General features: G+C 46.4%; 1 protein-coding gene and 1 pseudogene across 1 annotated transcript; one reads left to right on the top strand and one right to left on the bottom strand.

The window, feature by feature from the left end:
• Positions 1–681: 681 nt before the first annotated feature.
• Positions 682–8829, top strand: Foxr1 (forkhead box R1). The gene is made up of 6 exons (XM_038322201.1): positions 682–811; positions 6103–6177; positions 6280–6509; positions 6711–6940; positions 8144–8382; positions 8777–8829. The coding sequence occupies exons 1-6, from the start codon at positions 751–753 to the stop codon at positions 8827–8829; spliced, it is 888 nt and encodes a 295-aa protein (XP_038178129.1). The 5' UTR covers positions 682–750.
• A 1735-nt stretch (positions 8830–10564) lies between these two features.
• LOC121677132 lies at positions 10565–22222 on the bottom strand (annotated as a pseudogene).
• Positions 22223–26648: the final 4426 nt, after the last annotated feature.

The raw sequence follows: 26648 nt of genomic DNA, 5'->3' as shown, positions 1-26648 counted from the left end.
ACCCTGTCTCGAAAAACCAAAAAAAAAAAAAAAAAAAAAAAAAATTTTGGTTTTTTTGTTTCTTTTTTGTTTTGTTTTGTTTTTTGTTTGTTTGTTTGTTTTCCAGACAAGGTTTCTCTGTGTAGCCCTGACTGTCCTGGAACTCACTCTGTAGACCCGGTTGGCCTAGAACTCACAGGGATCCGCCTGCCTCTGCCTTCTGAGTACCGGGATTAAAGGTCTGCGGTAGCGTTGTTATTTTTCTTTAAGGCCTGCTGGTCAAGCACCTTTAGCCTGCCCCTCCACGCCCCCGCATTTGAACTCTTCCCGCCCCCTCCACTCCCTAACCCACCCACCCCCGACCCCCAGTCCCTTGAACCAGCGTTTCTAGAAATCCAAGACTAAATCGCAAAGTAGTTTGTGCTTTCTACCGAGTGTGGTTGTGGGTGTGTAGCACGAAATCTGGTTTTAGGCGGTGAGGGTCTGCGAGCTGCATAGATAGGCACTCTATCAGCTGAGCCGAGTCCGCAGGCCTAGTGATCGGGAGCGCGCTGGGTGGAACCTGGGGCAATTGGGAGTGTCTGAAGGGGCTGCTGATCGCTCCCACCCGCTCAATTGCCCCAGGTGTTTGAGGAAGCACCTTCCACTCAGGCGAGCCTCTGCACCGGTGCCGGCCTGAGTCCTCTATCGTTTAAAGTGGACCCCAGGCTCCAGGACCAGGACTTCTGGGCCAGCCTCCATGGCCAAGTGCCTGGCCTGCTGGACTGGGACATGGGCAATGAGTGTTTCTTGTCCTTCACCACGTCGCACCTGCCCAAGTACATACAGGAACGTGAGTGGGGCTGTGGGGGAGGGGCTCGTGGGTGGCTGCCTCTCTCTCTCTCTCTCTCTCTCTCTCTCTCTCTCTCTCTCTGTCTCTCTGTCTCTCTGTCTGTCTCTCTCCTCTTTCCTTTTAGGCTTCACTTGACATACTGAAGGCTTTATTTTTCGATGTAAAACACTTACAGTTCTCTTTGGGGAAATAGCCTTGCCTCTTTTTTGCTTGGTTGTTGCTATTTGCTTTTGTTTTGAGGCCCTTTGTTTTTGAGACAGGGTTTCACTGTATTGTTTGGAACCTGTCCTGGAACTAGGTCTTGTAGACCAGGCTAGCCTCAAACTCACAGAGATCTGCCTGCCTCTGCCTCCCTAGTGCTGGGATTAAAGGTACGTGCCACCACTACCCGGCTTTGCCTCAAACCTTAACTGTTGACCACCTCCAGGGCTCTTTGTGTGGGCCACACCTACTTGTCTTGTCTGTAGTACCAAATAAATTTAACATTGCAGAAGGGAGGGTGGGCCAGTTTGTTCTCTAAATTTTTCCTCCTCCTTGGACTGGACCTTAAATTCAGTTGTTTGAGGTAATTACTCTTGTGTTCAAAGTGCTTTTTTTTTTGTGCCTTGTCTGGCAAAATCGTTGGGTTAACACTACCTTTTCCCTGTTACAACACCAGCTCCACTTCCATATATAAACTGTCAGATGCCTCAGTAGTACAGGAGTGATTGAGCCCAACAATTTTGGGTCATCCTAAAGGTGGCTTGTGCAAGGCCCTTGTCTTTGTTTCTGGGAAGGTTTTGCGTTTTGTTTTGAGACAGGGTCTCACCGTGTAGCCTTGGCTGGGTCCCTGACTTGGTCTTATTTATCCAAGGAGGAACAGTGAGTGAGCAGGTGATTAATGTCAGGGCCTGGGGTTCTGGGGAGGGGGTAGATTGGTGACACAAATTTTGAGATTTTTGGTATAAGGTTGGAATTCAAGGAGTAAGAATAGTTGGAACAAGGTTGAAGCCTTGAGGTATTTCAGTGTAGAGATCGAGGAGAAAGAGATAACCACCCCAGAAGAATCAAACAGCGGTGGTGGTGCACAGGAACCCTGGTGAGAATTTGTTTCAAGAATTGAGGTGGGGAGATAGAGGTGGGAGGGTCCGGAGCTCAAGGTCATCCCGGGCTTCTCCAGGAGTTCTAGGGCTGCTTGGCCTTGAGACCAGCGCCCCCCCCTAAAAAAAAGAAATGGGGGGAGGAATAGAGGTGGTCAACACAGGGTAATGGGGTAAATCTGATCAAATACATTGTGTGTGTGTGAAAATGTCGTTTTTTGGTTTGTTTTGAGACAGGGTTCTGCTCTACAGATAGCCTAGGCTGGTCTCCAACTTGAGACCCTCCCACTCAGGCTCCCTAGTGCTAGGATTACAGGTGCAAGCTGCTAGTCACAGCTTTCCATGACCTTTTTTTTCTTTTTTCTTTTTTGAGAGAGGGTTTCTCTGTAGCTTTGGAGCCTGTCCTGGAACTTACTCTGTAGAGTTCCAGGCTGGCCTTGAACTCACAGAGATCCACCTGCGTCTGCCTCCCTCCCAAGTTCAGGGATCAAAGGCGTGCGCCACCACTACCTGGCTCCTGTGCCCTTTTACAGTTAATATATGCATGTCAAAGGTCTAAAGAGCTAGGCATGGTGGCGCATGCCTTTAATCCCAGCACTTGGGAGGCGAGGCAGGAGGATCTCTGTGATTTCGAGACCAGCCTGGTCTACAGAGTGAGTTCCAGGACTGTTAGGGTTGTTAAACCCTGTCTCAAACACACACACAAAGTCTTGGGTCAAAAGGGATGACAGGTGAGAAAAGTTTTAAAAGTTTCAGGGCCTAGAAAAGATGGCGTAGCATTTAAGAGAGCTTACTGCTCTGGCATCTACAATGTCACAACCATCTATAACTCCAAGTGAGGGGACATCTTCAGGCCTCCCTGGACACCACCAAGCATGCAAGTGGTGCACACACACACACACATATATATATATATATATGCAGGCACTCATACACATCAAATAAGTTATGGTCATGCCCAGCCTCACCTAAGACATTTTTATGAGATCCTAAGTATTTAGGTATGTAAGCACAGAAACAGGCAAATCTCTAGTCTACATTCAGAGTTCAGGGCAGTCAGAGCTACATAGAGATCCTGTCTCTAAACAAAGCCAGGTATATAGGTTTGTAAAGTTGGTATGCAAATCAAACATGTACTGATAATAAATCTGTGGGAAACTTATTTAAAAATGGTTCTTTAAAACACACATAATTTTTCCATTATTAAAGATACAAACAGAATTACATACAAATGAGATGAATGTGCTTATTTTTTAATGTATTTTATGTGTGTTGGGGTCAGATCCCCTGGGACTAGAGTAACAGAGTTGCCCTGTGGGTGCTGGGAATTGAACCAGGGTCCTCTGGAAGAATAGTCAGTGAGTGCTCTTAACCACTGAGCCATCTCTCCAGCCTCAAATATGCTTATTTTTACATAGAAAATTAAATTTTGGTGGAATCTTTGATACTACAGAATTTATGTAGAGTGTCTTCAACAGTTTTAAGAGTTGACTGATATTTTGATCTTTTAATCGTACTGTGAATGCTTTTCATAAATGTAGAACAAAATGGCAAAAATATATTTTTGTGCCACTTCAGTAGTTGAAATTCTATCCTAATCTCAAGACAAAACTCTATGGAACATTTTTAAATCAAATATTCTTTGTTTTGCTTGTTTTGATTTTTTTTCAAGTCAGGGTCTTACTGTGTCTCTCTGGCTGGCCTGGAATTCACTCTGTAAAATAAACCAGGCTGACTTTGAACTCACAGAGATCCACCTGCCTCAGTCTCCCAAGTGCTGGGCTCAAAGGCATGCACCACTACACTGGCTAAATCAAATATTTTAACACAAAACAATCCAAATATATCAATTGGATACTTGCTGAGGAATGATGGCAGGAAAACCTTAAGCATTTAAGATGCTTAACTGAATATTGTATTACACTTGAAAGTCACGGACAGACAGGTCTGTGAGTTCAAAGCCAGCCTGGTCTATATAGCAAGCTATAGGCCAGCTAGGATGTCTTAATGAGACCCCCATCTCAAAACAATCTTTAAAACAATATTTTGTCACTGGGCAGTGGTGGAGCACGCCTTTAATCCCAGCACTCAGGAAGCAGAGGCGGGGGTGGGGGTGGGAGAATCTCCGTGAGTTTGAGGCCAGCCTGATCGACAACAGCGGGTTCCAAAAACAGCCAGAGCTGTTACACAGAGAAACCCTGTCTCAAACAACCAAAAAAAAATATCTTATTTTGTGGTGTTGGAGATTGAACCCAGGTTTATGCATCTCAGACAAGGGCTTCACTGATGAACTACAACCTCAACGCTGAGTCTTTGTTTTCCGTAACAAAAACACGGGGGCCAAGGAGATGGTTCAGTGGCTAAGAGCACGTAACTCTGTAAGTGAGGTTCTGAGTTCAAATCCCCAGCACCTGCCTCAAAAGCTAGACATGGGTGTTTGTGCCTGTACCCTAGCATTTAGGAGTGGAGTCAGGTGTATCCCATGAGCACACTAGCCAGCCAGCCCAACCCAAAAAGGGGAACTTTTGGTTCGGTGAGAAACAAGAACAAAGGGCAGCCTGATGCGCAGTAGGTAGCGGTGCCTGCCACCTGAGTCCCATATAGTGGAAAGAGAACCAGCCCCTTCCAATTGTCTTATGATGCACACGCACCATGACACATGTGCCCCCCCCACACTAATTAACTTTAATGCTTTTTTAAAAAAGTAATATAAGGTGGAGCCTGACAGAGGAAGACATTGGAATCCTGGCCTCCACATGCACGCATGCAGGGGCATACAGACTCATGTACTCATGTACTCTCAGACACAGATCTACAACATACATTTCACACACAGACAGGAACATGGACCTCCAGTGCACTTGAACGTGTTCCACATCTCCCACATACACACATGTATATACAAGTGTCCAAACATACACATGCTCTACACTATACACGCACCACCCACAATAAAAACAAGAGGTAGACGAGATGGCTTAGCAGGTGAAGGCTATCGTGCCAGATGACCTGAGTTTGGTTATCAGAGCCCACGTGGTAGGAAGAAGAGAACCAACTCTTTAATTTTTTTTCAATAAAAGGTCTTTTAAAATTTTATTTTATGTGCATTGGTGTTTTGCCTGCATGTATGTCTGCACAAAGGTTAGAGACAGTTGTGGGCTGCCATGTAGGTGCTGAGAATTGAACCCAGGTCTTTTGGAAAAACAGCCAGTGCTCTTAACCACTGAACCATCTCTCCAGCCCTGAACCAATTCCTTTTTTGGGGGGTGGGGAGGAGGTGTGTTGAGGCAGGGTTTCTCTGTACAGCCCTGGCTGTCCTGGAACTTACTCTGTAGACCAGGCTGGCCTCAAACTCACAGAGATCCACCTGCCTCTGCCTCCCAAGTGCTGGGATTAAATGCACGTGCCACCACTTCCCCGCCTCAACCAAGGAATTTATTTTGGGGTATTGTTTGCCTCTGCAGAGGCTGTAAGTCACCATCTATAAATCCAGGGCTCTCAAATCTACCTACAGACCAGACCCCACCCCCACTGTCTGTGACCTCCACTTTCAATTTGCCTTCCCATATGAAGTTGTGAGTCAACTTTAGTAAAGAAGGGATGTAGAATAGCACTCGTGGGCAGGGCTAGGGGATTGGTTTTGTTCCAGACATGACCTGCTAAACTATCTTGACAGCCCAAGAAAATGTTAATTTTAGATATGTTAAGCTTGAAGTTGGCCATAGTAGTATGCCTATAATCCTGGGAGACTCAGGCAGGGGGATGAAGACTTTGAGGCCAGCCCGTGGCTTATAACAGGACCCCATGTCAGGAGGAAAGGAGCGGAAAGGGGAGAGAAGAGTAGGGAAGAGGGGAGATACTGAGTTTGAAGTACTTGTCAATAAGCCAAGTAACAACACCCAGTCCGCAGCTCTACTTTAGAGACTGGCAGAGAAGTCTGGTATGTAGGTAGATCTGGGAGCCCTGGGTTTATGAATGGTAACCCATCCATAGGCATGTATGAGGTTGTTCAGGGATAGTGTATGCGGAGTGAGAGAAAAATGCAGAAACTTTGAAGGTCAGAGATGAAGGGACTACCAGTCTCTAAGCTTCATACTACCCCGGCTAGCCCACACCGCCCCCAGAAACTTTCAAGTCCCCAGATCGTGGGGTAACAGTGAAAATTCTACTATGTCTTGACTCTCTCTCTCTCTCTCTTTCTTTCTTTGCCAGTTGCCAAATACAGACTCCAAATAGTTAAACCACCAACACTGCCTTTGGAAAAAATACCCAACCCTGGTAAAGATGGTAAGTAGTGAGCTCTCTGGACATGGTTTTGTTTCCTGAACTGGGGTTATCCCGCTCCCCAAAGCCGTTGAGCTATGGTAAGTCCCTTTTTCCTCTGCACAGGTCCAGACATTAAGCCCAATCTGTGGATGTGGGTGGACCCAAACATTGTGTATCCTCCCGGCAAGCTGGAGGTCAGGAGACCTAAATGGGTCTTGAAGGAGGAAGAAGCTAGCTGCTCCGAGGCTTCAGGGGCACTGCCGCGGCTGCTGTCTGCCAGCCAGCCATCACCTCCTCACAAGCGGAAGAAGAAGCAGAAACACATTCCCTCTTCTCCTAGCGTCTGGGAGGAGGTACGGATGAGTGGGCACAGGGTCGAGGCATCAGCAGTTGGGTGTCTGAGGGCCAGACAAAGATGAACACCTTGAGAACTCTGTGCCCTTGGGTTGGGGAGAAGCCCAGATGGTGGTTGCTAGACTGCTCCCTCATCTGCTGCTGTATCCTGGAGAGGAGGCCAAGGAGTCAGGACCAGATCCTACTCTGTGCCCCTCTAGCTTACAGAAGAGGAGGAGGCCAAGGACCAGGATGACAGCTCCTCTGTGGCTCTCCCATCCCTTCCCACAAGGGGCCCCCTCCAGAGTCGCAGGAGGCTTGGACAAACTATCAGCCCAGAGGGGAGGCTCTGGTTCCGTCCCCCTCTCAATTACTTCCATCTAATTGCCCTGGCACTCAGAAACAGCACCCCCTGTGGCATCAACGTGCAGCAGATCTACAGCTTCATTCGGTATGTGCCCAGGAGGCCTGTGAGGAGGGAAAGGGGAGGGTCAGGGTCTAATAATTTCCAACCTGGCCCTGGGCTGCTGACTCAGTTTCCCCATCTGGGCCTGAGCATATATGTACCGGCCTTGTTTTTTTTTTTCCCCAGGCAAATGCATGCCTACCCCATGTTCAGGAACGTAAGCACTCCCACCCCCTTCTGCCTCTTAAAACTCAGCCTTCCCTCAGATATCAGTCCGCCTGGGCCAAACTGCAGCTTCTCCCACGCTGCCTCCAGATTAGCCAGAATAAAGCCCAATATTCCCAACATCTTCCACCTACTGCCCCTTAGACTGTCCTGACTGGCACAGAACCCTGTACCCCCTGGGGTCAAGAAAACCTTACTGAGAATTTACATTTAGTGTATGTGCATGCGTGTGTGTCTGTGTGTGTGTGTATGCGTGATAGTTGAAGTTGAAATTAGGGCCTCATTTTTGAGATAAAGTCTTGCTTTGTAGCTCTGATTGACCTGGGTCTCACAATATAGTCTAGAATAGGCTTGAACTCGGAGATCTACTTACCTGTCTCCCTAGTGATAGTGTTTCTCTGTGTAGCCCTGACTGTCCTAGAACTTACTATGTAGACCAAGTTAGCCTCAAAACCAGAGATCCACCTGCCTCCGCCTCCTAAATGCTGGGATTAAAGGTGTGATACCACAACTTCAGCTTTGATATTCATGTTCGAGTGAGTATGGGGGGAGGCCTTCCCTGATTTTAGGCAGAGAACTCAGCATGTTGGTTCTCTCATGGTTTGATATCAAAATCCTCAACCCTTGAGGGAGGGTCAAAAACGAACCTAGGGTTGGGGACAGTAAAGTGGGTTTAGGAGAAGAAAGTTCTCAGCCGAGCATGGTGGTACATGGTGGCACAGGCCTGTAATCCCAGCACTTAGGAGGTAGAGGTAGGAGGCAGACCAGGAGTTCATGGTCAGCTACCCAGAGGGTTCATTGTCAATCTGGGCTACATTAAGACTCTCTCAAAAAGACCAAGAAGAAAAAAAGGGTGGGTCATAAGCGATTCCTGGGGTAGTGGCGCTGCTAGCAAAGGTTCCAGACCAGCCTGCCCCGCTTCACCCTGCTAGGAAGTTCTCAGGCTCCTGGCCCTGGGGAAGAACAAGGCCTAGAATCTTTCAGAGGAACCACACCCTTCCTACTTTTCCTCCCTGTCCACAGAAAGCACTTCCCCTTTTTCCGGACAGCTCCAGAAGGCTGGAAGAACACGATCCGTCACAATCTCTGTTTCCGAGACAGCTTTGAGAAAGTGATGGTCAGTATGCAGTGTGAGGCCCACACACGGCCTCGATCCTGCCTCTGGAAGTTGACTGAGGAGGGACACCGCCGCTTTGCGGAGGAGACCCGAACCTTGGCTTTCACACGGCTGGAAAGCATCCAACAGTGCATGAGCCAGCCAGGTGTGAAACCTTGTCATGGGTGGGCCCAAGGGTGGGGGACCCGAGGCCCAGACCTAGGCTAGATGTGCCCGCCAGGCTCACACTCTAGAGACCTCTGTAGGAAGCAGGGAGGCTAGAAGTGGGTGAGACCCTCTGAGACCTCTCACAAGAGTGGAACTAAGCAGTAGGTTGGGAAACCATGGTTGCAGCTGGCGCTGCCGGCAGCCCAGCATGCTGGGAAATCATATACGAGCTGGGGAAGAAGTTCAGGGAGTTCTGTGCAGAGATGACTCTTCCATAGCAAGCAGAAAGGCTTCAGAAGTGGTAGCATTGGAGCCTTGAGCTCTGCGGGACAGCGTAGCAGACCCGGGGGAGAGCAGGTCAAGCTTGTAAGCTCCTCTAAACTCTCTTACAGATATGATGCCCTTCCTCTTTGACCTCAAAGAAGAATCAGCCATGCCCTATTAAAGTTTCCTTTAGCAACACTGTGTGTGTGTGTCTGTGTGATCTCTACGGATGAGGCCAAGTGGATGGGTCCAAGTGGGAAGTGGAATTCAGCTCCAAGAATGAGAATAGGGTTCTGCTGGGTCGTGGAGGTGCGTGCCTTTAATAGCACTCTGGAGGCAAAGGCAGGTTGATCTCTGGGTTCTAGGCCAGCCTGGTCTACAGACCGAGTTCCAGGACAGCAGGGGCTACACACAGATAAATCCTGTCTCAAAAAAACTGAAAGAAAATAGGGGTTCTGGAAACTGGAGGATGCTCCTGAGGCGATGAGGCAGTTGCCTGATAGGCACAAAGGGAAGATGCTTCTTTTCCTTCAAAGGAGGAAAATGTTCAACTCTCTTCAGGTTCGTGGAGCATAAAGATCATCTTTGGAGATGTTGGTTTGTAGCAGTCAGCCCTGGCAGTGCCACCTGCTCCTTCAGCTGGCAGCTGTCAAGCAGCTGCTGGTTCTAAGCTGAGAACAAGAGACAGGCCCTGCCTCAGCTGCAAGGGAGGGACAAGTGCTTGGGGAACAGATCACCAGGCTTGTCTGAGATGGCATCGTGTGTGTAGGCAGGCTAGCCTTGAGCCGAGACCTGCTTGCTTTGGCAGCTGGGACTTCAGACCTCACCATAGCTGACTTACGTTTGAAACCTTCAGTCAGTGAAAAGACAAACGAGGCCGCCGGCGGCACACGCTTTTAACCCCTGCATTTGGGAAGCAGAGGCAGGCGGATCTCTGAGTTCGACACTAGCCTGGTCTACAAAACAAGTTTCAGGACAGCCAGGACTATTACAGAGAAACCCTGTCTCAAAAAAAAAAAGAAAGAAAGAAATCCCTCACAGGTGAACCTAGCCATTTGGGTTTTAGTTAATTCCAGGTGGAGTCAAGATGACAACCAAGAACAGCTATCACAAGTCCACCCCTTGTAAACCTGACACAATCATATTTCCTTAAGTCATGTTTAATTTCCAGATGAAAACAATAACCATAATTAGTCATAATTTTGCCTAACATAACTATACCGTGTACAATAGCGAAAGCATGTGTTTAACCAGGTCATGATTATGCTTAACAAGGTAGACACAACTCTTCCCTCACACAACGGTGAATACATTTTACATTTTGAAATAGGTGGCACTGTCCCTTTTAATATCACAAAAGTGAACATAAGCACTGATAGTCTCTTAATTAATGTTACATTACATAATAAATTGAGAGAAAGCACCAATACCTGTGCAAACATACTTAACAAAGTATGACAAGCATTTGTCATCTTGTTTCTGCAACTGGTCATGTGACCTTGGCTGGTTTATAGCTACCTTCCTCTCCTATCCATTCTGTATTTCCTCTGCCCTCAGTGAGCACCTAAGTAGGTCTGTGCTCTCTTCCAGGAGGAGTGACCCACACCTTCATTCCTGAAGGGTCTGTGTCCTTTGTCATCGTGCCTGAATTAGGCTGTTGTTTCCTATTGACTCTAATCACAGGACATCAGGCACCAGAAGACACCCTAAAGATCTCTTGGACTCAATTCAGTTTCCCCAGGGCAATCTGGATCAACCACCCTCCTAACACTCACTCCTTTCTCGGCTTGTTGACTGGAGGGCATCAGAAGCCCAAAGTGGCCAGGAGGAAATCTGAGCTTCCAGATCACTGGAATGTTTGTTATCTCCTGGCAGGTGCCTTCCCTCATCAGGAAACAAAACTAAGCCAGCAGAATTTAAGGAAGGAAACAGAAAGGAAAAGAAATTCGTAGTGGGTCACTAGGGGTGATAGTGAGTAGAACTATTCCTTTTTCCACTCCTTGGCTCCTGGACCTGTGGGTCTTCGCTATGGGAGAAACCGTACCATATATTGGTCGCTGATTCGGGGCATATACCACCTTGAGAAGCCTGCCTTAGCCCTCCAGGCTGCTGCCATCTAATTGGTGCAGTAACTCTGTCTTCAAGAGGCTATTCCATCTTCTGTCAGGCTAGCTACTTCAGGATGGTGAGGAACATGGTGAATTCATTGTGGGCCTGCTGTTAAGACTTCTCTGTGAAGTGAGTTCCTTTGTCAGGAGCAATATCACGACGGTGGATAAAACATTCTGTAAGTCAGTGGATGGTGGTTTTGGCAGAAGCATTACATGTAGGAAAGGCAAATCCGTAACCAGAGTAAATATCTACTCCAGCAAAGACAAAGCGTTGTCCTTTCTATGGAGAAGGTGATCCAACGCAGTCAACCTACCAATTGGTCCCTGGCTAGTTACTCCAGGGAGTGATGCCAGATCTGGTGCTCAGTGTTTGTCTCTGCTCTTGGCACATCTGGCCCTCAGCAGCAGCTGCAGCAAGGTGAGTGTTGATCTGTGTTGTCAGGTCCATGCATAACCCCCATCTCTGCCACCATGGCCCATTGGGCAATGACAGGAATGGTTGGGGAGCCACAAAATGGATCATCCTATCTGATTGATTACTGAATTCCTTCTCTGCTGGTTGCCTTTTGATGAGCGTTTACATAGGACATTTCAAGTCCCTGACTATCCAGCCAGTCCAGTGGCTATAGACCATGAATAAGTCAGTTGCACATCTGGCCATTTCTCCTTCCAAATAAAAAGTACTGCTCAAAGTTCTGTCTCCTGGTATCTTAGAAAGGGGTTGTATGCCATAGCTGTCCACTTCTGGGTGGTTCCTGCAGAGCCATCAGTAAGCCAGGCAGAAAGAAGGCCCTAGTCTTCTCTTCCTCAGTCTACCGATCATAGGGCACAACCTATAATGCTCTAACTGCGTGCTTGGCAGCAGATGGCATTGTAATATGTGTAGAAACCAGTCATTTGGGCAGCTTCTTCATGTAACTTTCTTGTGCCTTCAGGACCTGCCCGTGCCTAGTCACGTATGTATACCACTTCTATTTGATAGGAGATTGCTGCTGTCCACGTCCTACTTTATGACTTGGTGGGTTAGATACACACAGCTCGTGATGGGCAACTTGGGTTGCCTAGTAACTTGGTGACCCATTGTCAAACATTAAGTTTCCATTAAGGCCCAATAGCCAGCCAAAAACTGCCTCTCAAGAGGAGACTAGTTGTCTGCAGATGATGGTAGACCCTTGCTCCAAAATCCCTGTGGTCTCTTCTGTAGTTCATCTACAGGAGCCTGCCAAAGGCTCCAAACAGCATCCCTATCTGCCACTGAGACCTCATGTACCATCAGGTCTATGTAATTATATGATCCAAGCAGTAGAGCAGCCTGCACAGCAGCCTGGACCTGTGGAGGAGCCTTCTGTTCCAGGCTCCACTCGAAGCTCACGGCTTTCCTCACCGCTTGATGTGTGGGGTGGAATAACCCCCAGGAGAGGAATGTGCTGTCTCCAGAATCTAAGTAGGGTCACAAAACACTGCTTCTTGCTTGGTGGTGGGAGGAGCCAGGTGTTATGATTTACAGCAAGAGTGGGACCCTGGCGGGTTTCTTGGAGGGTGAGGACCATGCGAGAGAGACCTTTGCAGCGGGTGGGTGACAGGAAGGGAGACAGAGAGGGAGGGAGAGGCAAAGGCCTGCTTGCGACTTCAGAAGAACAGCTGGGAAGAGAAATGGGAGAGTGGGTGGAGCTTGTTTCTTAAAGGGACCCTTTGCACCTGCGTACAGACTAGGACCCTGGACTGGCCAGGGTACTGCCTGAGTGCATCCTGCAAAATGACAGGGCAGGCCAGCATAATACCTGAATCCTAACACTTCCATTTTTTTCTCATTTTGAAAGGTGGGGAAATTAAAGGGACCAGCAGGTGGGACAGGGATGGACTACTGGGTTCTCAAGACTGCCTCCTGCTGATTGGTGGGCATTGAGACCTTGGGGGTGTCTGAGGAAGCTGGGGTGCTGGCCACATCCTGGGGTAGCTGGTTGCTTCACTGCTGTCCAGGCTCTGTGGAACTGTCCAGTGTCTCTTGGACCTGGGGAGGTGCTGGCAGAACAGAGGACAAGGTTAAGTTTAGGGAAAATTTTTTTTCTTAAGGTCCTGGTGATTGAGGGGGAGGGTGTCAGGACCAGGGGAAGGTGGGGAGGCTTGGGCTCTTAGGGTAATTGAGGGAGGGGTACATCTGACCTGTTTGAGGTGAATCCTCCCAGTCAGCTCCCTTGAACTTACAAGAATTCTTTTGAGTTTGTGAAAACATAAATTTTGGACACATTAGCATTTTTACTGTTTATAATTTGTACTGAAATTTGTCTTGTAGGAACGGCAGTGTACTCATATCAGAAATGATGGTGACAAACTTTTTAGCACAATGAAAAGTATCTTTTAGGTAGAAGGTGACCAAAGGAAACTTAAAATCTAATGCAAGTAAGTGTTACCAACAAGTCCAAATGATTGCTCCCTCCTACTCACTTGGTCCAATCAGCACAATGTTGTTAATGAGAAGCGAAGGGATAGTTTGTGGAAGAGACAAATGACCAAGACCCCTTCAAGCTAAGTTATGAGGCAGAGCTAGAGAGTTACTATATCCCTGAGGGAGAACTGCAAAGGCATGTTGCTGGCCTTGTCAGCTGAAAGCAAATTGCTTCTGGTGGTCCTTATGAACTGGTACCAAGAAAAAGGCATCTTCTAGATTAACAGCTGCATACCATGTATCATGAGATGTGTTAACCTGCTCAGAGGAGAACACCACATCTGGTACAGCAGCTGCAATTGGGGTCACCGTCTGGTTGGGTTTTCCATAGTCCACTGTCATTTTCCCATGATCCATCTGTCTTCTGCACTGGCCAGGTAGGAGAGTTAAAGGGAGTCACCACCCCTGCGTTTTTCATGTCCTTGATTAGTGGCACTAATTTCTGCAATTCCTCTGCCTCCTGAATGCTGAGATTAAAGGTGTGCACCCACCACCATCCAGTGAGACACTGTTCTTGATTCATGTTTCCTTGGCAGTGACAACTCTAAAGGTTTCCATTTAGCCTTTCCAACCATAATAGCCCGCACTCCACAGTTCAGGGAAACAATATGAGAATCCTGCCGACTTCTAAGTATATCTATCCCAATTATACATTCTGGGACTGAGGGAATAACCACAGGAGTTTGGGGGACCCACTGAACCTACAGTGAGTTGGATTTCAGCCAAACCTCCATAAGCCCCTACTTTAACTAGAAGGCCACAGTGCTTCTTGGAATCTATGGGAATCAGCCTCAATTCAGAACCAGTATCCTCCAATGGACCCTGGAGAGTCTAATTGTTTCCTTTTCCCCAGTGTGTGGTTACCCTTGTAAAAGGCTATAGGTCCTTCTGGGGAAGAACTAGAGAAAGGCTAACAGTAAAACTTTAAGTATTTTATCAAGGTCCTTTCTCAGGAGAACTTGATCATCCCTTCTTCAAGGGGTTCTTGGTCTACGAAGTGGCTCAAGTCTGGAAGATAATTCATGGACCCAGACTCCCTTTTACCACAATCCAATATAGCCTCTCTTTCATTTGCTTGAGAAAATTTCTGCTTATACAGAACAAACAAAAACCCAGTAGACTGGAGCTGGAGAGATGGCTCAGAGGTTAAGAGCATTGCCTGCTCTTCCAAAGGTCCTGAGTTCAATTCCCAGCAACCACATGGTGGCTCACAACCACCTGTAATGAGGTCTGGTGCCCTCTTCTGGCCTGCAGGCATACACAGACAGAATATTGTATACATAATAAATGAATAAATATAAAAAAGTTTAGTAGAGGACTGGAGAGATGGCTCAGAGGTTAAGAGCACTGACTGCTCTTCCAGAGGTCCTGAGTTCAATTCCCAGCAACCACATGGTGGCTCCCAACCATCTGTAATGAGATCTGGCGCCTTCTTCTGGCCTGCAGGCATACATGCAGACAGAACACTGTATACATAATAAGTAAATAAATATTTTAAAAAAAGTGCAGTAGACTTCCTATCTGTTTCATGCCTGGAACACCATGATTGATGAGCCAGTGCTAAAGATCCATATGGGTCATGCCACCATAAAAGTCCCTTTGCATGTGTTGTCCATTATGGGTGAAGCCATTATAGACATCGCTTTGTCTATGCTGCCCATTATGTAACTATGATCACCTCGCTTTTGGCAACACTAGCCCCTGCTACGTCAGGACCCAATTAAACCCCCTGCATTTAATTTATCCAACAGAGCAGTAAAGGAAAGGCCGACTACAAGGCTCCTCAAATGTCCTCACTGCTTTGCATCTCATAGGATTAGAGGATTGTGTGTCTCCTGGCCCTTCTCGTTGTGCATGACCAGGTTTTACGCAGCTTTAGTTTCACACTCCCGCATTGCACTCCCCGAACCTTAACACGCCCTCATCAACACTAAGCCAAGGAAAGCAGCATCTCCAACTCCTTCTCAGTAGGCCATATTTTGAAAAATGCTTTAGCTAACCATTCTAACAAAATGTTGATACTTCTCCCATATTAAATCTAGATTCTTCACACAATATCAATAAGCTCAACCTGATCCAGTTTTATGTTACTTCCACCTTATCCCCGCCTTGACTCTTCCCTCAGACTTCTGCTTGAGTGAATTAGTAAACTTACAAAGCTCTTTACTAATGTAGCGCACCTCCTCACCGACTGTACTCTTTATCTTCCCTCCAGGAGCCTGCTTAGCCGTAGGTCTGGTTCTAGATCTAGAGGCAATTATCGGTAGCCCTGAGGGACATCAGCATTATCTTGTCTGCCTTCTCCTTCAGGGAAACTCACAGCTGGTTTAGCCGCTAATGGTGGATTAATTTCCTCAAGGGTTTGGAAAGGTGGTATTTTAGGGGGTGAGGGTGGAGAGGCTACTTCCTCAGGTGAGATAAACCCTTGATAACCTAAGGATTCAGACCTCTCAGCCTCAACAGCGTCAACTTAGAGGATCGCATTCTTCACCAGTCAATGATGTTAATTTAGCCACCTTTAATCCCAGCTCCTGTAGGCAAAGGCATGTGGATCTCCGAGTTTGAGACCAGTCTGGCCTACAGAGTGAGTTTCAGGACAGCAAGGGACACACAGAGAAACCCTGTCTCGAAAAACCAATAGAAGAAAAAAAATCCCTCATAGTTGTACCCAGTCACTGGTATTTTAGTTAATTCTAGATGTGGTCAAGTTGATGGCCAAGAACAGCCATCACGATAGTAACGAATCCAGACGGAGCACAGTACAGTGTTATTTGGTGCTTGTTGGATTTGGAATCCCAAACATCTTGCCACAGAAAGCAATGAAAGGGAGTCCAAAGCACAGGTCCTGCCAGCTGGGTAGATGTCGACCAAATGGTACTTGAAACTGCAGCTGGGACTAAGGACAGACCTAGTATTAATGAGGCAGTTGAAGGATTTTTCCCTAAGACCAGAAAGGTACTAGAAGAGATGGGAGGACAGTATGTCTTGAGAAACTCACAAGTTCAAATCTTACATGTTGTTGACATTTAGTCTCTTCTCTGAATGCCAAATCAAAATGTGTTCATTCAGATTAACAATCCAGGAGGTTGTGAGCCAATCAGGAAGAAGTGAGAATTTGGAACTGAGTCCCCTTTGCTCCTGCTGTTGTCTCTCAGGGACCATCAGGACAAAGCAGGACACCCGCAGCCTAACAGTCCTGGAAGATACAACTCTCAGGTTGTGGCCTTTCTAGCTGTTTAAGGGTAGAGCAAACTGATGCCCCCACACACACACCAAATCTGAGGTTAATAGGTAGGAGCCAGGACATAAGGAAAAAGAATAGGACCTAAGAGTAGCTCAGTGGGCAAAAGCCCTTGCTACACAGCCTGATTCCATAATCAAAGATGAGGCGACTCCCTCTGAAGTTGGCCCCAGCTCCACCTGCATGCTGTGGCAGGTGTGCACATAACACAAACACAAATGGAATGCTTTTATTTTTATGTGTATGTGTGTGTGTGTGTGTGTGTGTGTGTGCGCACATTTGTGCAAGTGCCTACAGAGGCCAGAGGCGTTGAATCCTGCTGGAACTAAAGTGACGGGGAGGTGGTAAGTCACTCAAGGTGGGCACTGGGAATCACATCCTGGTCTTCTGGAAGAGCAGGAAGTGCCCGTAACAACTAGGTCATTTCTCTAGCCCCAATAAAAATGTTTTTAAAAGGTTCCAGGACCTTTAATCCCAGCACTTGGGAGACAGAGGCAGGTGGATCTGGAAGTTTGAGAGGAGCTTGGTCTACAGAGCAAGCTCCAGGACAGTTAGGACTGTTACATAGGGAAAGCTTGTCTTGGGAAAACAAAACAAAACAAAACAAAACAAAACAAGTGCCAGGCCATGTATAGTGGCTCGCGCCTGTAATCTTGGTACTTGGGAGATTAAGGCAGGCAGACTGCTAAAAGTTCTGGTTGTAGCCGGTGTGGGCTACAAAGTGAGACTCTTGTCTCAAAAGAAAAAAGGGGGTGGAGTGGGATGAAGGTACAGGATGTGGCTCCTCCGTTGGTGAGCCATGAGCAAAGTCCTGAGTTTGATCTGCAGAACCATGTAAACTGGTGGTCCACACCTGTAATCTCAGCCTTCTAGAGGTGGAAGCAGGAGCATCTGAAGTTCAAGGTCATCCGCTGAGTAGTGAGTTTAAAGTCAACCAAGAAATAACTCTGTCTATAAGTAAATACATAAATAGTAATAAAAGGAATGTGTGAAGTTTAAGGCTTATTAGGCTCCCAGATATTTGTTGTGCACTCAAAAGCCCCATCTCCCCTGAACTGATCCACCTGTCTTTTCCCACGGCTCCCCACCCTGGAGACGACATGCCTGCCCAGGGCCGTGTCCTCATGTCCTCAGAAGCCCCCTCCCAGAGACTCTGAGGATGGGCCCACCACAGGACTCCCGGGTCCTGCAGCTGACTGCATGAGGTGGTCCCACTCCATCTTTCCTTTGCCCTCCTCGCTGGTTGTCCACTCTGGAGTAGATCCCACTGTTATGGAGATTTGAGTTGGCATGGATCTTGATTTATTAATACAAATTTAAGGTCAATTTTGTTATATGTATATTTCTGCTCTTGATTAAGGTATTGTGTTTGTGTAGCTCATTTTTAAAATGTTATGGGCTGGGCAGTGGTGATGCACACCTTTAATCCCAGCACTCAGGAGGCAGAGGCAGGCGGATCTCTGTGAGTTCAAGGCCAACCTGGTCTACAGAGCTTGTTTTAGGACAGGCTCCAAAGCCTGTCTCAAAAATCAAACAAAAAAATTTAAATAATTAAAAAATAAAAATAAAAGTTATAATTAAGAAATATAGGTTAGCGCACGCCTTTAATCCCAGCACTCGGGAGGCAGAGGCAGGCGGATCTCTGTGAGTTCGAGGCCAGCCTGGTCTACAAGAGCTAGGTCCAGGACAGGCTCTAAAAAAGCTGCAGAGAAACCCTGTCTCGAAAAACCAAAAAAAAAAAAAAAAAAAAAAAAAAAAAAAAAAAAAAGAAATATAGGTTAATAGATAATCATCTATAATAGTCAAGCTTGTAGTCATGTTAGATTTTCTAGATGTACAGAGATGTATTTCAGATAGATAGGTATGCTTCAAACCTTTCAAAGTCTACAGAATATGGCATTTAAAGTGTTTTAAGAATTTAGGGGGGGGCTGGGCTGGAGAGATGGCTCAGTGGTTAAGAGCATTGCCTGCTTTTCCAGAGGTCCTGAGTTCAATTCCCAGCAACCACAAGGTGGCTCACAACCATCTGTACTGAGATCTGGCGCCCTCCTCTGGTGTGCGGGCATACATCGAGGCAGAATGTTGTATACATAATAAATAAATCAATCTTTTTTTTAAAAAAGTATTTGTTAAAAAAAAGAATTTAGGATGGGCTGGAGAGATGGTTCAGCGGTTAAGAGCACTGCCTGCTCTTCCAAAGGTCCTGAGTTCAATTCCCAGCAACCACATGGTGGTTCACAACCATCTGTAATGAGGTCAGGCATACACACAAACAGAATATTGTATACATAATAAATAAATAAATATTTAAAAAAGAATTTAGGACTTTTCAAGACAATAAGACACATCTGCTCCTGTAGCACCAATAACTTCAAGAGGAAGACGGGCATCTAAGAGGCTCCTTATGGAGTTGGTTAGCCATTTGGGCAAGAAACTGCTCTTGCCTGGACTGTTTGATGAACTGGACATGCAGGACCCACAGAGAAATGACTGCTGAACTTGCCTAAAAGTAGGACGATCCTTTGGGGTTCCTGCTTTATGAAAGAGTCTGTCAGACATCCTGCAGGACGCAGAAGAAAATGACAGACAAACTGCCAGTATAGGCAGAACTGTCTTTGAAATATACTGCTTTGTGGAAAAGTCTCCTGGATACTATGGGCCTGTTGGTTGAAGATGGATGCCCCAATGGTACAGAACTCTGGGTGACTGTCCAGGTAGTGAGATGTCTCTGTCAATTTTAGAGTTTTGGAAGTTGCTTACAATGCACTTCCTGTTTACTTAGATAATATTATATCCTTCTGGAGTCTCTGATGGAGTTGAAGAATTTATAGTTATAGTTTTCCTTAGTTATAATAAAAGATAAAGGAGATATAAATATTGTAACTGTAATTCTTGCTTGATACCTGTTTTGTTATATGTAATTTTATTTTTTTAATATTTATTTATTTATTATGTATACAGTATTCTGTGTGTATGCCTGAAGGCCAGAAGAGGGTGCCAGATCTCATTACAGATGGTCGTGAGCCACCATGTGGTTGCTGGGAATTGAACTCAGGACCTTTGGAAGAGCAGGCAATGCTCTTAATCTCTGAGCCATCTCTCCAGCCCTATATGTAATTTTATTATGTTAAAGTTAAAACCTTCCTTTTTTATTTAAACAGAAAAGGGGAGGTGATGTGGGGTTCCTCTCTGTATGCTGTGAATACCATTGGTTAATAAAGAAAACTGTCTTGGGCCTGCACAGGGAATAAAGGTAGGTGGGAAAAACTAAACTGAATGCTGGGAGAAAGGAGGCTGAGTCAAGGGAGAAGCCATGTAGCCCTGCCAGAGACAAACATGGTGAAACCTTGCCGGTAGGCCATAAACTTTGTGATAAAATATAAAATAATGGAGATGGGTTAATTCTAGATGTAAGAGCTAGCTAGCAATATGCTTAAGTAATTGGCCAAGCAATAATTTAATTAACATAGTTTCTGTGTGTTTATTTTGGGAGTCTGCACAGCTGGGAAACGAACAAGCGGCTCTTATTACAACATCCTACTTCCTCATTCTAGAGCCTAACTTGGAAAATGAGGCCTCTTCCTTAGCCTGGGAAAGGAATGGGATGCAGTACTGTGCCTAGCACAAAACCTGGGTCTTTTTCTTTATAATTAATTTCATTTACTTGTTTATTTATGTATTTATTTTCTAAATACCAATCTCAGCTCCCCCTCCTTCTCTTCCCACTCCCCTCCCCATCTGCTCCTTAAGAGAGGGTAAAGCCTGCTGGAGAGATGGCTCAGTGGTTAAGAGCATTGCCTGCTTTTCCAGAGGTCCTGAGTTCAATTCCCAGCAACCACATGGTGGCTCACAACCATCTGTAATGGGGTCTGGTGCCCTCTTTTGGCCTGCAGGCATACAAGCAGACAGAATACTGTATACTAAATAAATAAATATTTAAAAAAAATAAAAAAAGAGAGGGTAAGGCCTCTCCTGGGAAGTCAACTAAACCTGTCCTACCACCTTGCTGAGGCAGAACCAAGGTCCCTCCCTTATCAACCCCCCCCCCAATCCGTGCCTGGACTGAGCGAGGTATCTCTCCATAGAGAACGGGCTCCACAAAGTCAGTTCATGCATTAGAGTTAGATCCTGGTCCCACTGCCAGTGTCCCCATACACTGCCCAAGCCACACCACTGTCACCTGCATTCAGGGGGCCTAGTTCAGTCCTATGCAGGTTCCCCAGTTGTTAGTCTGGAGTCAGTGATCTCTCACTAGCTTGGGTCAGCTGATTCTGTGTAAACCTGGTTCTTAGAGGGACCTAAGTAAAGGGGAGCTGTTTTACTGTTCACTGTGACGTCACTATTCCAGGAGCCTGATGGACTAATCATGGCTTGGATCTACTTTTAGTCTTGGATAGATGACTCCTACTGATGGCTTGGATCTATGTGTTGCTTAGCAACGTTTTTATTCTGTCTTTGATATCCCCCTTGGCTGTCTCAGTAGATAACCTGCTCTGAATTGAGCTATGCATTGGGCATAAGCTTTCTTAATATTTCTAAGGCTGTTTACTCAATATGTAAAATGAGGATAATGAAATAAAGTGGATATTTGATTTGAGAACTAAATAAGGTCATGGAAAGGTCATATAGTCTGGTGCACTAATGACTGGGATGCTCAATCAGATCAGATGTCATTGTATGTGTGCTTTTGGATTTAATACACCCCCATACCTTACGGAGTGGGTGCTATCTCTTTGCTGGCTTGTTTGTATGTGTGTGTTTAGTTGATTGGGTTTTGTTTTGGTTTCCCAAGACAAGGTTTCTCTATATAACAGCCCTGGGCATCCTGGAACTCGCTCTATAGACCAGGCTGGCCTCGAACTCACAGAGATCCACCTGCCTCTATCTCCCAAGTACTGGGATTAAAGGCGTGTGCCACCACCCTGTGACTGCGAGATTTGTTTTTATTTCCTCTATTGAGACATGGTCTCCTGTAGCCCAGGTTGACTTTGGACTCCCTGAATTGTTGCTAATCGCCTTCACCTCCTGGTTCTCTAGCCCACACCTAGTGTGTGCCAGGGTTCTAGGCATGAAGTACTGTACCTGGCTCTGTAACAAACTTTTAAAAGTTACATGTGTGGTAGCTTCCTGTCAGTATGATTCATGTCAGAAAAGTAAACTGTCTGCTCTAGCCCTGGCCTAAGGCTGAGGAGGTAGAGCCACTAAGCTAAGCAGGATAGAACATACAGCCTCCACCCCACAGGGGCTCCTTCTCAGTGCCCCAGCAACCGGGGTGAACACCGCAAAGGAGTAAGTGATGCTCACGTCCAAATTGCCAGAGCCTAGCATGGGGTCTGTTAGGTTATAAGGACCCCCTGTTGGCTACAAATAGTCACTTCTGCAGCAAGCAGAGTCTGTATATTCCCAGGAAGCGTCAAGCAAGGAGCAATAAGCTCTGGCTGCAGGAGCTGGAGAAGGCTTCTGACAGGAGCACTGAGGGTTTTCCAGTTAAGAGTTAATTCATTTCTACAAGTACCCAAAGTTAACGCTGCTCAGTAGGATCAGTTCATGCTCCAAGGAAGTATAGGTAAGGGCTGGGATGGAGCAGAGAGGAGATGGGAAAGCACGGGTTATAGGTGTGCATGCGCTATGTCCAGATAAAAGGATTCTCTCCTATAAACTGGAAATGTACTGACTGTACCTAACGCAAGGAACTTCCTCATTCACCAATACCGTGCACCTTAGAGGTGGGTTGTTTGTCGCATGATGCCAGGGCTAACTGGGAGCTGTGCTTCATGCTGCTGTTCAGTGTCAAAAGAAAAAAAAACTTACTTTTGGAGGGAATGGAGAAAGGACTCAGTGGTTAAGAGTACTACTTACTGGCAAACTGGGTGTGGTGGAGCACGTCTTTAATCCCAGCATTCAGGAGGGAGAGGCAGGTGGATCTCTGAGTTTGAGGCCAGCCTGGTCTACAGAGTGAGCTCCAGGACAACCAGGGCTGTTTCACAGAGAAACCCTGCCTTTGAAACAAAATAAAACAAAACAAAACGATCTGTTGGTGGCTGGAGAGTTGGCTCAGAGGTTAAGAGTACTTGCTGTTGTTGCAAAGGACCCAGGTTCAATACCTATCACCTACATGGAGGCTTACCACTTTCCCAGGCACCAAGTATGCATGTGGTACACAGACGTACATGCAGGTAAAACATTAATACACACAAAATAAAATAGGAAGGAGGGAAGGAAAGAAATACTTTTTTATATTTATTTATTTATTATGTATACAATATTCTGTCTGTGTGGATGCCTGCAGGCCAGAAGAGGGCACCAGACCTCATTACAGATGGTTGTGAGCCACCATGTGGTTGCCGGGAATTGAACTCAGGACCTTTGGAAGAGCAGGCAGTGCTCTTAACCATTGAGCCATTTCTCCAGCCCCCAGGAAGGAAATACTTTACTCGGTGGTGGTGGCACACACCTTTAATCCAGAGAGGCGGACAGATCTCAGTGAGTCCGAGGCCCCGTCTGGTCTACAGAGGAGTTCTAGGACTGCCAGGGCTACAGAGAAACCCTGTCACAGAGAATACTACTGGGTGCTCCTTTTTTTTTTTTTTTTGCCTGTCCTGGAACTCACTCTGTAGACCAGGCTGGCCTCTGCCTCGCGAGTGCTGGGATTAAAGGCATACACCACCACCGCCCAGCAACTGGGTGCTCTCTTCCAGAGGACCTGGGTTCAATTCCCTGCACCCACTTGTGTGGCTCACACCATCTGTAACTCCAGTTCCAGGAGAACCGATGCCGTGTTCCGGCCTCCAGGGTCACTAGGCTCGCACGTAATGCATAGACATACATGCAGGCAAAACTCATACACATGTTAGGCTGGAGGTTTCTGGCAAGCACATCACTGCCTCCCACCCCTCTCCAACAAAAAAACCCTAATCCAGCACAGCCTAGGAACTTCATGGACCTCCTACTGTGTGACTGGACCTTCTACTGTGTGACCCGGAACTTGCCTGGGAGTGACTAATCCCTAAATAAACTTGCCTTTTACTTTTTAATTCGGTTCACTTGGACTTATTGCATCAGCAGCAGAGAAGCAATTCACATAAAATAAAAATTAGAAATTGAAAGCTGACATGATAGCTAATACAATTCCAGCATTCAAAGGCTGAAGCAGGAGGACCAAGAATTAAGAGGCCAGCTTCGGTTACAAAGCAAGATCTGGGTGAAAAGGGAGGGGGAGAGACAGACAGAGAAAATGAGAACACACTCATGCTGGACAGATGGTTCAGTGGTTAAGCACACTTGCTGCCCTTGTAGAAGACCTAGGTTCAGTTCTCAGAACCCTCTTGGTGACTCACAACGCTCTGTAGCTCCAGTTCCAGAGGATCCAAACGTTTTTTTCTGGCCTCTGAGGGCACCGGTGAACATGTGATAAGCATCTACATGTAGAGACAAAACACTCACATGCCTAAAAATCAATAAATACTTCTAGGAGAGTGAGAGAGAAGCTAGACATGCCCGTAATTCTAGGAAGAAGCTGAGAGAAGAGATCACTGAATTTGAGGCCATACTGGTTGTCTTAAAGGGGTTAGTGAGTGCGATAAGCCTTTTCCTGGAGAGACACAACATACTCATCTTAAGGTAGGGAGCCCACAACAGATCAAAGCACAGATACCATCAAAGTCCAACTTGGTGGATCAAAGAGTTTTATGGGGGTTACTTACAGGAATATGGGTGAAGGATTATTTTGGTTTTATTTTATTTATATTATTTGTTGTTTTGCTTTGTTTTGTTTTTCAAGACAGGGTTTCTCTATGTAGCCCTGGCTGTCCTGGAACTCACTCTGTAGACCAGCCTGGCCTCGAACTCACAGAAATTCACCTGCTTCTCTCAGCCTCCTGAATGGGATTTAAAGCATGTGCCACCATGCATGGCAAGATTGAAGGGTTACTTACAGGAGTAGAAATGACTCAGACATCTGTATCACCAAAGCGCACCTCAGCATTGGAGACAGATCACAAATCTGGGAACCTGGAGCACATTGCACAGCCTGCTGAGAGAAATGGAGAGAAAAAATTAATTCTGGGGTTGGTTAAGTTATCTCAGTGGTAGGTACTGACATAGTTTATCTGAGAACCCTGGTTCCATTCCCAGCACCATGAGTGAATGAATTCACAGACACAACTATGGAAGGGTCACAAAATGGCTAGCATTCGTTCAGTAAACATTTGAGAACTTACTGTGTGCCACATAAGGCCACTTCACTGCAATTAAGTTGCAGATTTCAGAGCCTGCTAGGATGGGGAGAATAGAGGACATGGGAATGGAAGGAAGTCAGTTCCAGACACAGGAAGCTGGGGGACAGAGATGAGAGACACTGAAGTGCACCGCAGCAATCGGACTAGTGAATATTGCCTGGAAGAAAGATGGAGGCCAGTGGGGCGGAAGGGGTCGAGTCAAGGGAGTTGGGAATCACTTGGTAGGGAGCTCTGAATGAAGTGCAGGGGAGGCTGGGGCTTATTCTGAGGGCAATTCAGTCCTTAGTTACTAAACTAATCCGGAGAGTTGCTTTGGAGACTTCCTAAGGGTGATGCATAGGGTAAATGAAGCAAGGAGAAACCAAATACTTGGAAACCAGTCAGCTGTTACATGGCTGGTGGGCAGAGTGCGATCCCAGCTGCGATCCCAGCATTTGAGAGTGGAGGCAGGATGGTCAGGAATTGAAGGTCATTCTCAGCAACCCAGCAAGACTGAGACCTATGCTACCAGGTCCTGTTTCAAAAAATAAACACAAAACAAAACAAATTTTACCTGACTCCAAGCAAGAGAAGAAAGAACGTGAAAGCCAGGTGGTGGTGGCGCAAGCCTTTAATCCCAGCATTTGGGAGGCAGAAGCAGGTGGATCTCTGTGAGTTCCAGGACAGCCAGGACTATTACACAGAGAAACCCTGTCTTGAAAAATAAAACAAACAAACAAACAAACAACAAACAAAGGATGCAAAGGAGATATGCTGTGTGAAAGAAAATGGAGGCTGGTTTTAAACCACGCAGGCGTCCAGTGGATAAGACAGCTCCTTGCAGAGTGGCTGAGGGAATTAAAGAGAGTGTGCCTTCTGGCTTTAGCTTGGTGGTTTCATTCCCAGGGAGATAGGTCACTGTTAGGTGTTACAGGAAGGGGAAAGATTTCACCAGTGCAAGCTCTGAAGGGAAAGGTAATCTGGCAGTCGGGAGCCAAGGGAATACTACAAAGTCACACTGCACAAAAAAACCTCACACAAGAGGTTCATTGGGGAAGGATACAAGATGGCGGCTGCCCCTGCTGCGTGAAAAGCAGCAGAGCTGTGAGCTGGAGGCTGGCTTAATATGGGGGAGGGAAGGTGTGCTTTCCTTGGTGGCCCGATCTTGGGGAAAGCTCAGGGATTGGTGGGATTCTGTGGCTATATCTTGGGGCAAACTCAGATTTTTTTTTTTTTTTTGGTTTTTATTCCGTGTAAGGTGTAGCTTGACTGCCTGCTTCTCCAGGGGACTAGGAAGAGCTATTTCAACCTAGAGTAATATTGGGTGGGGGGTTACAGTCTGTTCCACAAACCTAGTTCAAGTGGGAAAGGAACACTTGGTGGTGGCGACTACCAGGCAAATATTTTCACAAACCAGACTGCAGAGTGCCAGGAAGTTCACAGTAATTGGGCAGACTGTGTAGACATTGAGCAGCTTTGGAAAAACGAGGAAACACGTTCCTAGGGTGTTATATGACACACAAGAATTCTTTTTTTTCCACCTTTTAAATTTATTTTTATTTGATGTTCGTTGGTGTTTGCTTGCATGTACGTCTGTGTGAGGGTGTCCTGGAACTGGAGTTACAGACAGATGTGAGCTGCCATGTGGGTGCTGGGAATATAACCAGAGTCTTCTAGAAGAGCAGTTGGTGCTCTTACCTGCTGAGTAAGAACCCCGACATATGAGAATTCTTGCAAGGCTGTTAGCGAAGGACTCACTTTAAGCATCAGAGATCAAGGAATTAGACTACCAAGCCAATGCTGGGAGAAGTGGCTTACTTACAAAGACTGTTCTACTCCGGAGCACTTTTAAAGATTAAGGAGTAATTACCACCAGAAAGTCAACACTCCTGTGGAATGGCTGTAACTAGATCACAATCACTTGGATCAAGTGTTCTCCAGCAGGCTTCAGGGAAACTGGATGCTGATGCTGACTCTGAAGCTAAC

Source organism: Arvicola amphibius, chromosome 3, assembly GCF_903992535.2.
Source record: "Arvicola amphibius chromosome 3, mArvAmp1.2, whole genome shotgun sequence".
Taxonomy (NCBI): Eukaryota; Metazoa; Chordata; class Mammalia; order Rodentia; family Cricetidae; genus Arvicola; species Arvicola amphibius.
The sequence above is the reverse complement of the archived record's forward strand: the minus strand, read 5'-3'. Positions and strand labels throughout refer to the sequence as shown.